Below are 15,211 nucleotides of genomic sequence, written 5' to 3' on the forward strand. Positions count from 1 at the left end.
TTCATAAATCTAAGCGTATTCATGAGATAAACTCAATCTTCACCTTCCTAGAGTGGACCAGCTCCTATCAGTGTCCCTCCTTCTCTGCACCATTCTTAAATCTTGCCCATGCTCAGTACAAGCTGCAGTATACTGGTCTTTCAACCAAAGTTTCAGTATTGAAGTACAATTTTTAAGGGTGTGTTCACATATATCAGTTGTATCAGCATCAGTTTTTTTGTCTCTCAAGTGACTACAACTGATGCAAAAACTGATGCAAAAATGTATCAGTTGCCATCAGGCTTTTTCACGATTTTTACTACAAAACCATCAGTTGTCATCGGTTGTCATTAGTTGTCATCAGGTTTTACCACAATTGTCCACAAAATGGTAGTCTAGGCTCCGAAAATGTGCCCCTGTATATAATGCCACACACCCCCTGTAGATAATACCACAGTGCCCCCTGTAGATAGTACCACACCACCCCCTGTATATAGTGCCACACACTCCCTGTATATAGTGCCACACACGCCCCTGTAGATTCCACACATGCCATGTAGATAACGCCACAGTGCCCTCTATATATAATGCCACAGTACCCCCTGTAGATAATGTCACACAGCCCCGCAGTAGATAGCGCCACACAGCGTCCCCTGTAAATGACGCCCCATACATGCCCCTGTAGATAATGCTGCAGTGCCCTCTGTATATGCCACAACACCCCATGTGTATAATGCCACAGTACCCCTGTGTTTAATGCCACAGTACCCCCTGTAGATAATGTCACACAGCCCCTTTGTAGATAGCGCCACACAGCATCCCCTGTAGATGTTGCCACATGTAGATTGTGCCACATAGCGCCCCCCTGTAGATAGCGCAACCCCCACTGTACATAGTGCTTTCCCCCTTACCCTGTAGATAGCGCCACTGAAGCTCCCTCTAGAAGAGGAATCCCCGGCCAGAGCATTGCCGACACTGTGGCCGGGGATCCCCTCTCATCTATGGACAGGGATGTCAGGGGTTATTCCCTGAACGGAATCCCTGGCCACAGCATCGCCGACGCTGTGTCCGGGGATTCCCTCATGGAGGACCCCCTGATGCCACTGTCCATATATGGACAGTGATGTCAGTGGCTACTCCTTGAGTGGAATCCCCGTTGCCGACTCTGGCCAGGGATTACACTCCAGGAGGAGCCCCTGACGTCAATGTCCATATATGGACAGTAACCTTAGGGGTTTCCTCTAGGAGCAGAATCCCCGGCCAGATCATCGGCAACGGGGATTCCACTCAATTAGTAGCCACTGACGTCACTCTCCATATACGGACAGTGATTTCAAGGGCTTTCCCGAGCACAGTGCTTAAAGTAGTGCTGTGATCGGGGAATTATCGGCGAGCGGAGGAGCTCCCTCTGCTCCTCTGCTCTGAACTCATTCTGAAGCAGGGACCTGACCGTTCCCTGATTCAGTATTAAGTTCAACCGTGTCTGGTTCTTGAGGACGCAAACACAGTTGACAGCGGGACATACCTCTGACTGCACGGAGCAGCGGGACACTGCCCAGAATCCCGGACTACCCCGCTGAATCCGGAGGGTAGTTGTCAGCCGGAGCGGAATCCCCGGCAATGCTATGACCGGGGATTCCGCTCCTAGCCCACATCCACCTTCCCACCGGGTGCTGCCGGAAGGTGTATGCGGCAGTACCCAGCGTTCATCCGGCCACAATTAGAATAGATCGAATACGGCGCCGGACCTCCCTGGGAGCCGGAATCAAAAACTCTGCAGGCTACAAGGGAGGTCCAGCACCACAACTGACGTCCCCTGCTCCTGAACAGATCCCATAGAAAGCTATGGGATCCGTTCTAGCATCAGTTTGCCTCCGGCTTTTCTTCAACACGTCGGAGGTAAACTGAAGCGGACGCCGGACATATGTGAATGGCCCCTTAGTCAATCTGCTGCTTTCTTTTACTAATACCAGAGAAACAAATGTTGCCCCTTAAAATTTACACACAGTTACTGGGGCCAATATCATAGGTTACACTTATCAGACTTCACTCAAAAGTCAAAGCACCAAATCTACACAAAGATGGAGTGAATATCACACAACACATGCACACGACAATATTTTTCATCAGTAATTACGGACAGTAATTACGGACCCATTCATTTCTATTAGCTACGGACACCTTTCAGTATTTTTACTCATGGGCGTCAGTGCTGAAAAAATTATAGCACCTGTCCTATTCTCGTCAGTAATTACGGCAAGGACGGATGGCTACTGATGTGCATCCGTAAACCGTCTGTATTTAAGGAAGCATTGCTAGGCAACATGTTTATGAAATCATTTGCAACCTCCCTCTTTTTGTACGGATCCATATATACGGATGGAATACGGATGCCTACAGATCTGTATTTACGGACAGTATTTTTCGGGATAGTATGTCTTGTGCATGGAGCCTTCGAGTGTAGAATTTTTTTTATTTTATTAAACCACTAAAAACGCATACAACAAACCGTAAAAAGAAAGACAGCCATAAGTGTCAATACAATGGATGGATATATATATATTCATCAAAGAAGAATGTCCTCTACACCAAAACAAATCTATTTTTACTTGAGAAATGTTAAATACAACTACGACCATATAATCGTAAAGCCATGCAATTCTGCTTATTAAGATGTGCCATGAATCTAAAAAGAGCAGGTGATAGTAGGAACAGTAAGGGCTCGTCCCCAAATTGCGTAATTGATGAAATTTAACAAATCTCATCCACACGCTGCGTAAAAATACAGAGCCGAAATTGACCTGCGGTGCATATTTTTCGGACCGCAGCATGCCCATCCCTGCTGCGGAAAGAGGACTGAATTGCTCCGTTTTTCAGGGGAGATGTCACCATCTCCTTGCATTGTGAAAAACGCAGCAAAATACGCACCATTTTCTGCAGTAAAAACCACAGGAAATGGTGCGTTTTTTGAGCAGTGGAAAGTCTGCGACTTTCAACAGAATTGCTGCAGACATTTTCTGCAGAAATTCCGTTGTGTGTGGACCCTAATAATTATAATGGTCCCTGCCATGGTAAGAAATATTGAACCAAAGAATAGCGCTTTCTAACATCCAAGAAAACCACCAGAAATTTGTGAAAAATTGCAAAAATTTGCATTTTTCTAAATTTCAATGCATCTGCTTGTTAGACAGGCAGTTATACCACACAAAATAGTTGCTAATTAACATCCCCCACATGTCTACTTTAGATTGGCATAGTCTTTTTTTTAACATCCTTTTATTTGTCTAGGACGTTACAAGGTTTAGAACTTTAGCAGCAATTTCTCACGTTCCCCCAAAAATTTCAAAAGGCTCATTTTACAGGAGCCAATTCAGTTGTGAAGTGGCTTTGAGGGCCTTATATATTAGAAACCCCCAATAAGTCACACCATTTTAAAAGCTGTACCCCTCAAAGCATTCAAAACAGCATTTAGAATGTTTCACAAGAATAAAGAAAAGTAGACGTGAAATTTACAAATGTAATTTCTTTTTTTGCAGAAATTCATGTTTAATCCATTTTTTTTGTAACACAGAAGGTTTTACCAGAGAAACGCAACTCAATATTTGTTGCCTAGATTCTGCAGTTTTAGGAAATATTCCACATGTGGACCCAGTGTGCTAATGGACTGAAGCACAGGCCGCAGAAGCAACTAATGAATTTTGGGGCCTCCTTTTTGTTAGAATATATTTTAGGCACCATATCATGTTTGAAGAGGTCTTGAGGTACCAAAACAGTGGAAATTCCCCACAAGTGCCCCGATTTTGGAAACTACACCCCTTGAGGAAATGATCTAGGGGTATAGTGAGCATTTTGACCCCACAGGTTTTTTGCAGAAATTATTGGAATTAGGCAGTGAAAATGAAAATCTAATTTTTTTTAAATAAAATGTAGGTTTAGCTAATTGTTCTTTCATTTCCACAAGAACTAAAGGAGAAAAAGCATGACATTTGTAAAGCAATTTCTCCCGAGTAAACCAATGCACCATATGTGGTCATAGACAGCTGTTTGGACACACGGTAGTGCTCAGAAGGAAGGAGTGACATTTGGCTTATGGAATGGTTTCTGGGGGCCGTGTCGCATTTGCTGAACCCCTGTAGTACTGGTACAGTGGAAACACCCCAAAAGTGGCTCCATTTGGGAAAATACAACCCCTTGAGGAATCATCTCAGTGAGAGTTTTGACCCCAAAAGGTTTTTTGCTGAATTAATCAGAATTAAGCCGTGAAAACGTTTTGTTTTTTTTCAATAAGATGTAGTTTTAGATCAACATTTTTCATAAGGTATAAAGAAAAAGCACCCCAACATTTGTAAAGCAATGTCTCCCAAGTATGGCAATACCACATACAGTGAAGGAAATAAGTATTTGATCCCTTGCTGATTTTGTAAGTTTGCCCATTGTCAAAGTCATGAACAGTCTAGAATTTTTAGGCTAGGTTAATTTTACCAGTGAGAGATTATATAAAAAAAAAAAAAACAGAAAATCACATAGTCAAAATTATATATATTTATTTGCATTGTGCACAGAGAAATAAGTATTTGATCCCCTACCAACCATTAAGCGTTCAGCCTCATTCCAGACCAGTTACACGCTCCAAATCAACTTTGTGCCTGCATTAAAGACAGCTGTCTTAAATGGTCACCTGTATAAAAGACTCCTGTCCACAGACTCAATTAATCAGCCTGACTCTAACCTCTACAACATGGGCAAGACCAAAGAGCTTTCTAAGGATGTCAGGGACAAGATCATAGACCTGCACAAGGCTGGAATCGGCTACAAAACCATAAGTAAGACGCTGGGTGAGAAGGAGAAAACTGTTGGTGCAATAGTAAGAAAATGGAAGACATACAAAATGACTGTCAATCGACATTGATCTGGGGCTCCATGCAAAATCTCACCTCGTGGGGTATCCTTGATCCTGAGGAAGGTGAGAGCTCAGCCGAAAACTACACGGGGGGAACTTGTTAATGATCTCAAGGCAGCTGGGACCACAGTCACCAAGAAAACCATTGGTAACACATTACGCCATAATGGATTCAAATCCTGCAGTGCCCGCAAGGTCCCCCTGCTCAAGAAGGCACATGTACAGGCCCATCTGAAGTTTGCAAATGAACATCTGGATGATTCTGAGAGTGATTGGGAGAAGGTGCTGTGGTCAGATGAGACTAAAATTGAGCTCTTTCGCATTAACTCAACTCGCCGTGTTTGGAGGAAGAGAAATGCTGCCTATGACCCAAAGAACACCATCCCCACTGTCAAGCATGGAGGTGGAAACATTATGTTTTGGTTTTTTTTCTCTGCTAAGGGCACAGGACTACTTCACCGCATCAATGGGAGAATGGATGGAGCCATGTACCGTAAAATCCTGAGTGACAACCTCCTTCCCTCCACCAGGACATTAAAAATGGCTCGTGGCTGGGTCTTCCAGCACGACAATGACCCGAAACATACAGCCAAGGCAACAAAGGAGTGGCTCAAAAAGAAGCACATTAAGGTCATGGAGTGGCCTAGCCAGTCTCCAGACCTTAATCCCATCGAAAACTTATGGAGGGAGCTGAGGATCCGAGTTGCCAAGCGACAGCCTCGAAATCTTTATGATTTACAGATAATCTGCAAAGAGGAGTGGGCCAAAATTCCATCTAACATGTGTGCAAACCTCATCATCAACTACACAAAACGTCTGACTGCTGTGCTTGCCAACAAGGGTTTTGCCACCAAGTATTAAGTCTTGTTTGCCAAAGGGATCAAATACTTATTTCTCTGTGCACAATGCAAATAAATATATATAATTTTGACTATGTGATTTTCTTTTTTAAAAAAAAAAATATAATCTATCTCTCACTGGTAAAATTAACCTAGCCTAAAAATTCCAGACTGTTCATGTCTTTGACAGTGGGCAAACTTACAAAATCAGCAAGGGATCAAATACTTATTTCCTTCACCGTATGTGGTTGTAGACTGCTGTTTATATATATGGGAGGGTTCAGAATAAAAGCAGGGGTATTTGTATTGAGCGTAGATTTTGCTGGAATAGTTTACGGATGCCATGTCGCATTCTCAAAATCTCCCAAAAAAACACAAAAAAGACCCCATTTTAGAAACTACACCCTTAACCCCTTAAGGTCGCAGCCTAGTTTGGGCCTTAAGGCTCAGAGCCCATTTTTTAAATCTGACATATTTCACTTTATGCGGTAATAACGTCGGAATACTTAAACCTATCTAAGCGATTCTGAGACTGTTTTCTCGTGAGACATTGGGCTTTATGTTAGTGGTAAAATTTGGTCGATATATTCAGTGTTTATTTGTGAAAAATTGCAAAATTTAGAGAAAAAATTGCATTTTTCCGAATTTAAATGCATGTGCTTGTAAAACAGATGGTTATACCAGCCAAAATAGTTACTAGTTCACATTTCCCATATGTCTACTTTAGATCTGCATAGTTTTTAGAGCATTATTTTATTTTTCATGGACGTTACAAGGCTTAGAACATAAACTGCAACTTCTCATATTTTTAAGAAAATTTCAAAAGCCTTTTTTTTAAGGTACCTGTTCAGTTCTGAAGGGGCTTTGAGGGACCTATGTATTAGAAACCCCCATAAAACACCCCATTTTAAAAACTAGACCTCTCAAAGTATTCAAAATAGCATTTAGAAAGTTTTTTAACCCTTCAGGCATTTCACAGGAATTAAAGCAAAGTGGAGGTGAAATTTGCAAATTTCATTTTTCTTGCTGAATTTCAATTTTATTCCATTTTTTTTCTGTAACAAAGAAGGTTTTACCAGAGAAACACTACTAAATATGTATTGTCCAGATTATGCAGTTTTTAGAAATGTCCCACATGTGGCTCTAGTGCGCTCGTGGACTAAAACACAAGCCCCAGAAGCAAAGAAGCACCTAGTGCATTTTGGTGCTTCTTTTTTATTAGCATATATTTTAGGCAGCATGCCAGGTTTGGAAAGGTGTTGAGGTGCCAAAACAGTAGGAATCCCCCAAAACTGACCCCATTTTGGAAACTGCACCCCTCAAGGAATTCATTTATGGTTATTATTACAATTTTGACGCCGTAGTTTTTTCACAGCGCGTATTTGAATTGGGCTGTAAAATTAAAAGAATGACAATTTTTCCAATAAGATGTCATTTTTGATCAGAATTTCTTATTTTCACAGGGAACAAAATGCCCCATTTTGTTGCCCAATTTGTCCTGAGTGCGGCAATACCCCATTTGTGGTGATAAACTGCCGGTTGGGCCCATGGGAGGACTCAGAAGGAAAGGAGCGCTATGTGTTCTTAAGAGTCCAGATTTTGCTGGATTGGTTTTCGGGTGCCATGTCGCATTTGCAGAGCCTCAGAGGTATCAAAGCAATAGAAACCCACCAAAAGTGACCCCATTTTGGAAACAAAACCCCTCAAGGAATTTATTTATGGGTGTTGTGACCATTTAGACCCCACAGTTTTTGCACATAACTTATTTGAATTGGGCTGCTAATTAAAAAAAAACAACTTTTTTCCAATAAGATGTAGTTTTAGCTCAAAATTTCTTATTTTCACAACGAATAAAATACCCCATTTTGTCACCAAATTTGTCCTGAGTGCGGCAATACCCCATTTGCGGTGATAAACTGCCGTTTGGGCCCATGGGAGGCCTCAGAAGGAAAGGAGCGCTATGTGTTCTTTGGAGCCCAGATATTGCTGGATAGGTTTTCGGGTGCCATGTTGCATTTGCAGAGCCCCAGAGGTATCAAAGCAATGGAAACCCACCAGAAGTCACCCTATTTTGGAAACTACACCCCTCAAGGAATTTATTTATCGGTGTTGTGACCATTTAGACCCCACAGTTTTTTCACAGAATTTATTTGAATTGGGCTGTGAATTAAACAAAATGTAATTTTTTCCAATAAGAGGTAGTTTTGGCTCAAAATTTCTTATTTTCACAAGGAATAAAATACCCCATTTTGTTGCCCAATTTGTCCTGAGTGTGGCAATACCCTATTTGTGGTGATAAACTGCCGTTTGGGCCCATGGGAGGGCTCAGAAGGAAAGGACCACCATGTGGCCTACTGGGAATTTTCTGGTGCAAAGTCATGTGTGCAGAAGCCCCTGAGGTATCAGTACAGTTGAAACCCCCGAGAAGTGACCCCATTTTAAAAACGACACCCCTTAAGGAATTCATCTAGAGGTGTAGTGAGCATTTTGACCCCACAGGTATTGTGTAAAAGATAATGCGCAACAGATGGTGCAGAGTGAGATTTGCAATTTTCTATATATATGCCATGTCAGTGTCCGATATATTGTGCCCAGCATGTGCCACCGGAGGCATACACCCCATAAACTGTAATGTGGGTTCTCCCGGGTACGGCAATACCCTACATGTGGCTGTTATTAGCTGCCTGGGCACACGGCAGGGCTCAGAAGGAAAGGACCACCATTTGGCCTACTGGAGCTTTTCTGGTGCTAAGTCTTGTACGCAGAAGCCCCTAAGGTACCGGTACAGTTGAAACCCCCGAGAAGTGACCCTGTTTTAAAATCTACACCCCTTAAGGCATTCATCTAGAGGTGTAGTGAGCATTTTGACCCCACAGGTATTGTGTAAAAGATAATGTGCAGCAGTTGGTGCAGAGTGAAATTTGCAATTTTCTATACATATATGCCAATTCAGTGTCCGATATATTGTGCCCAGCATGCACCACCGGAGATATACACCTCATAAACTGTAATGTTGGTTCTCCCCGGTACGGCAATACCCTACATGTGACTGTTATCAGCTGCCTGGGCACGCAGCAGGTCTCAGAGGGGAAAGATGAGGAGGGGTAAGCTGTGCGAAGTGGATCAGAGCGAGTAAAACTGGGGTAAATTAAAAATAAAGGGATGGATGATACATTTTAAAACACTCTTTCATACAGAGCTCTGGTTTTTCGGGACACGCGTCACATTGATATATTGTGTCCCTCCTTATCCCCCTCTTATAGCAGACTTTGCACCTCTTTTGACTTTTTCCCTTCTTGCCAGTTTGGGGAACTTCTCCTAAAAAGTGTTGCCCTGGTACGATGCGTGTGGCCTCGCTTCCAGAAGTACTGTAAGGCTTCAGGACTTGATCTGACAAGTCCACCCCTCCCATGTACCTATTGTAGTCCAGGATGCAGTCTGGTTTGGTGGTCTCTGTACTGGTACCTCGTACAGGTACATGGGTACTGGTGTGGCATCTCCCTTGTCTTGTACTTGACACACAATATGTTGCTGCTAGAATGTGCCCTGCTCTCACCCCTTCTTGTTTGCCCAAGCAGAGTCTTAGGGAGGCCTCTCAGATTTCTTCTAGCAGTGCCGCATGCCGCAGGACTTCTGGAAGCGAGGCAGTTGAAGAGTGGGACGCTGGTATAAAAATTATCCAGGTAGAGTAGGTAACCCTGGTCCAGCAGTGGGTGCACCAAATCCCACACAATTTTTGTATTAACTCCCAGTAAGGGGGGGCATTCTGGGGGCTGAATACTGGTGTCCTTCCCTTCATACATCCTAAATTTGTAGGTATACCCTGATGCACTCTCGCACAGCTTATACATCTTCACGCCATACCTTGCCCTCCTACCCGGCAGGTACTGGTAGAATTGAACCCTCCCTTTAAAATTTACCAAGGATTCATCAATAGAAATACACTTCTCGGGGCTGTATGCTTGGGAAAACTAGGCACTGAAACGGTCTAATAGGGGTCTCCGTTTATACAAACGGTCAAAACTGGGGTCATTTTGGGGTGGGCACGGCTCATTATGAGTATAATGTAAGAAGCGAAGTATTGCCTCATTTTTATTTTATTTTTTAGTTTCCAGCTCAGTTCTGAAGTTGCTTTCAGGGGCCCATATATTAGACACCCTTATCAAACACCCCATTTCAGAAACTAGACCCCTCAAAGTATTCACAACAGCATTTAGAAAGTTTATTAACCCTTTAGGTGTTTCACAGGAATTTAGAGCAAAGTAGAGGTGACATTTAATTAATTTTATTTATTAGGCACCATGTCCGGTTTGAAGAGGTCTTGTGGTGCTAAAACAGTGGAAACCCCACAAACGTGACCCCTTTTTGGAAACTAGAGACCGTGAGGAATTCATTGTAGTTTTCTTGTGGTGCATGCAACTTTTTGATCAGTTTTTATTCTATTTTTAAGAGGCGTGGTGAATAAAAAACAGGAATTTTACTATTGTTTTTATTCTATTTTTTTTACAGCGTTCACCGTGCACTATAAATGACATACTCACTTTATTCTGCGGGGCGATACGATTATGGCGATAGCCTATGTTTATAGTTTTATTTTATGTCTTATGGCATTTGCACAATAAAATACATTTTGTAAAGTATAATTAATTTTTTGTGTTACCTTATTCTAAGAGCCATAACTGTTTTATTTTTACATCAGGAAAGTCGTGCGAGGACTTATTTTTTGCGTAACGAACTGTAGTTTCGATCAGTACCATTTTTAGGTACATGCGACTTTTTGATCTCTTTTTATTCCATTTTTTGGGAGATGAAGTGACCAAACAATTGTGATTGTGGTACAGTTTATTATTATTTTCTTTTACGGCGTTCACCGCTCTGGATAAATAACGACATTGTTTTGTAGTTCAGGATGTTACGGACGCGGTGATACCAATTATGTATAGTTTATTTGTTTATTTATATATTTTTATTAATAATAAAGGACTGATAATGGAAAAAGGGGGATTTTTACTTTTAGCACTTTTAAAACTTTTATTTTCTTATTTTTACTCAACTTTTTTTTACTTTTTTACACTTTTTTTTACTTTGTCCCAATAGGGGACATGAGGGCAGGAGGCTCTGATCGCTATTCTAATACACTGCACTACATACGTAGTGCAGTGTATTAGAACTGTCAGCTGTTCGCTGACAGCAAGCATAGTGGGTCCTGACTTTGTCAGGACCCACTAGGCTTCCGTCGTTGCCTTAGCCAGAGTCCATTGTAAAGATTCTGGTTGCCATAGTAGCCATCGCGGCCCGCTATCGTGTAGCAGGACGGCGATGGCAGCTTAACCCCTATGAAGCCGCGATCGCTATTGAACGCGGCTTCTAAGGGGTTAATCGGCAGGGACCACCGCGATCGGTCCCTGCACACTAAGCTGTGATAGCCTGCTGTCGGAAACAGCAGGTATCACAGCTCAAACACGCGCCGGGGAAAGATGGCGCAGTGTTAACTCAGGTCAGTACTATTACTGAGCTGAGCGCGAACGATGCGCTCAGCACGACGTAATAGTACTGACCTGAGCGCGAAGGGGTTAAAGGCATTTGTCAAGGGGTGTAGTGATAATTTAGACCCCACAGGTGTTTTTCAGAAATTAATACGCAGTGGATGATGCAAAGTGAAAACTGTAATTTTTCCACTGATATGCCTAGTTACCGCACAGTATGTTGTGCCCAGCTTGTGCCACTGGAAAATCTTACCCCATCAATTGTTAAGTGGGTTCTCCCAGGTATGGTAATGCCTTACTTGTGGACGTAAACTTCTGTTTGGGCACACTGTAGGGCTAAGAAGGGAAGAAGCGCCATTTGGAGCGTGTATTTTGCTTGGTAGTAGTTTTGTTTGAGTTTTACTGGTATTTCAGTTTATAACGCGGGGACATATGTAATCGGTGCGGAGTACATCAGGGCATAATAAGACTGTATAATAATGGGGTCCTAAATACTGTGGCCCTGAAACTGAAGGAATGTTCCCCTTCGGCCTGCACTTCGAGATGTTTTTTGCTAGAGCCATAACTTTCTTCTTTTTCAGTTTTGCAAGAAAAGCTGTAGATTTTAATAGTACGACTTCTTGATCACTTTTTATTTAATTTTTTGGAAGAGGAAATGACCAAAAACAAGCAATTCTGGAATAGTTTATTGGGGTTTTTCCGATATTCACCGTGTGCCATATATTACATGTTAACTTTATTCTGCAGGTTGATATGATTACGGCAATTACAAATTTACATAGTTTCTCATGTATTGCAGCTTTTGCACCATAAAATCACTTTTAAAAAAAAAAGAATCAGTTGCTTTCTGTGTCACCATATTCTAAGACCCATAACTTTTTTATTTTTGCGTGGACAAAGCTGTGTCAGGGATTTCTTTTTGTGCAGATCGGGTTGTCGTTTTTATTGGTACTATTTTGGAATAAATGTGACTTTTTGATCACTTTTTATTCCATTTTTTGGGAAGAGATGTGACTTTTTTTTTCACGTTCACCGTGCGGGATAAATTACATAATAGGTTTATAGTTTTGTTCGTTATGGACACGGCGATACCAATTATGTATAGTTTTTTTTTTACGTTTTTCCAATAATAAAAGACTTATTATAGAAAGAAGGCTGTTTGGATTTTTTTTTTTTCTTGAAATTTGTATTTCTCTACGCCATTTATACTAACTTTTTTTTACTTCTTTTATTTGTCCCACTAGGGGACTTATAGGCCTGAAGCCCCGATTACTATTATAATACACTGCACTACATACGTAGTGTAGTGTATTAGAACTATAAGTTATTCACGGACAGCAAGCCGATGAGGACCCGGTCCGGTGGGTCCTCATCCGCTTCCGTACAAAGCAGACACGATGGCCATTATTTGGCCTCTGGTTGTCATAGCAACCCAGCGATTGCGTCGCTGGGATGCAAGTCGGGTAAAAAAACTTCAGATGATGCGCTCTCTATTGAGGGCAGCATCTGAGGGGTTAATCAGCCGGATCAGAGAATAGCTCCGGTCCTGGCCATTATAGGAGGGTGTCAGCTGACACCCAGCGGTGATGGTTCAGGCTCCGTTTCTGAGCCATCACCGCGACGTAATGGTACTGCGTTTGCGGGAACCCCTTCCCGACAGCGCCATATATATACAGGGTAAATATTGTATAACCAGATAGGTGTTTTTAAAATTGTACACGTTGTTTTTATGGTAATTTTTATTATTTTTTTTATTATTACTATTAAACCAGGTTAAATACGCATTTGGTGAAGAATCCCTAAGGTGACTGGAGAACTAAAACGCTTATCCAGCTGTCACCCACTTACATACAAAAAAGTATGAAGATATATCACTGGTACTCCTCCTACTGTTTATCCTTTCTAGCAATCTTGTGTGTGCTATAGTCCTGTGCCTCCTATACATACTTTAATTAGTAGGCTTAGGCCGGATTCACACGAGCATTTTTCGGTCCATGATATACAGTGCATATGTCGGCCGCATTTCAAAACCCACTGCAGGGAGCCGAGCTCCTAGAATCATAGTGATGTATGACGCTAGGTGTCACTGCCTCGCTGTTGGCAAACCGTCCCATACTGTAATCATGTTTTGAGTATGTGACAGTAGTTCCGCGGGGAGGCAGTGACACCTAGCGTCATAGATAACTATGATGCTAGAAACCCGGCTCCCTGCAGTGTGTTCGGTCTTGGAAATACAGCCGACTTACTTGTGTGAATCCGGTCTTAGTCTGGAATGCTAACAATACAGGCTACATGCACCATAGACAATTGCAATGCAAACATCTCTTAGGGTCTTAATAAATACAGCCTTCAGACATTTCCTTTGAGAACTGGCTATGAAATAATACAGTTAGATATCTTATTTGAAAGTGCACCCTGTGATAAAACGTAAAAAGAAACGTAATAATACCGAATAGTCGGCAGTGAAGGCTAATTGTGTCTAATTAATTTTACATAATTTCTAGTCAAACATACCTGTATTTAAATAAGAAACCAAGTTCGTGGTAACCCTAGAGACAATAGGATATACATAAATAAGTAAGAACATGGAAATAATGTGATCATTAAAAAAAATATTGACTCAGACTTAAAGGAAGTCTGACATAGCCATTTATTTTTCAATGGCCTGGCTTGTCAGCTACAACACCTCCCAAACCCTTCTGCTCTTAATTGATGCCTAGTGAATCATGCTTCATCCTTTCCACGAGACGTCAATCAAGAGTAGAGGGGAGGAGTTTAGGAGGGATATCAGCCAATAAAGGCTTGTTTACCACTGCGTTCCGGGTTCCCTTATTCTGCTCCTTCATATGAGCAGGACAATGTGAATACCAGAAGCTCGGGATTCAATGCATGATGGAAACCAACGGCGCCTGGCAGAACTTATTGACTTTAAATGGGTTCCGTCGGGTCTCTGCCATGGTTTCCGACATCTTGCTGAGCGTAATAGAGAGCACTTCACTGAAGACTCTTCAGGCTTCATTAGTATATGGCGCATGAATAAAAACATAATTTTCCTAAGTATGCTTATAGTATCAAAGCATACATGGGGATGTATGAACTGTTTTCCCCAAGACCTGTTTAGCATTGTTAACACCTTATTGGGGTCAAGTCTGCTGATGCCAGACTCCTTTTAAATTTAGTGTAAGCTTGATTTTAAATTTCGATACATAACATGGTGATGCATATAAAGTTCAGTAATGCAACAGATTTTCAGACTTTCTGGGTTATTGGATGCTGGATATTTCACTATATAGTGCAGTTAAAGAAGTGAAAAATGTAATTATGTGTCTACTCCTCTTACTCTTGATCATCATCGACTCCATCCTCTAGTGTTAATCGCACCAAACACCTACAAAACAAAAGTATTCTTTATTCATCATTTTTGTAATAAGAAAAACCCAGGAAAGACAAAAATATACAGAAGACAAATAGATGCGTAAAAACTCTAAGCCATTAAAAGGAATACACTATATCGGGGTAGGAAAACCTTTTTTGTATTGTGTGCCGATAAAAGAAAGTAGTATCCAGTGCCATGCAAACATGAAAGTTAAAGAACACAAACTGTTACCATGTATGTGACATAAACCAACTAATCAGTTCATCAAACCTTCAGTAAATATACTAAGAGCTGCAACTGAATACCAGCCTAGGGCGCTGCACATAGGTGAGACTGCAGCTAATAAACAACAGCTTTTGGGGAGAGGGGTGGACATAGGAGAGACCGCAGCATCTAAATACCAGCTATGGGGAGAGAGGTGCACACAGGAGAGACCGCAACTACTAAACGCCAGTTTGGGGTTGTGCACATAGGAGAGATCACGGATACTAAATATCAGCTTAGGGGAGGGGGTGGATATTGTAGAGACCGCAGCTACTGAACGCCAGCTAGGGGCTGCATATAGTAGCCACGGTCTCTGCTGTACACCAACTTGTACTACAGCCAAATATTTCCTTCAGGGGGAGGGTGC

At 41.9% G+C, this 15,211-nt stretch overlaps 1 protein-coding gene across 2 annotated transcripts in view; it reads right to left on the reverse strand.

Annotated features, from left to right (window-relative positions):
• TEX11 (testis expressed 11) overlaps window positions 1-15,211 on the reverse strand; it is a 963,534-nt gene that overhangs the window by 255,585 nt on the left and 692,738 nt on the right. For both annotated transcript variants that reach the window (XM_075835681.1, XM_075835680.1), the window contains exons 20-21: window positions 14,545-14,592; window positions 13,719-13,753 (exon numbers count right to left, since the gene is read on the reverse strand). In XM_075835681.1, coding sequence (XP_075691796.1) covers window positions 13,719-13,753; window positions 14,545-14,592 — 83 coding nt within the window. The remainder of the gene's footprint in view (window positions 1-13,718; window positions 13,754-14,544; window positions 14,593-15,211) is intronic.

This window comes from Rhinoderma darwinii, chromosome 8 (assembly GCF_050947455.1).
Source record: "Rhinoderma darwinii isolate aRhiDar2 chromosome 8, aRhiDar2.hap1, whole genome shotgun sequence".
NCBI lineage: Eukaryota > Metazoa > Chordata > Amphibia > Anura > Rhinodermatidae > Rhinoderma > Rhinoderma darwinii.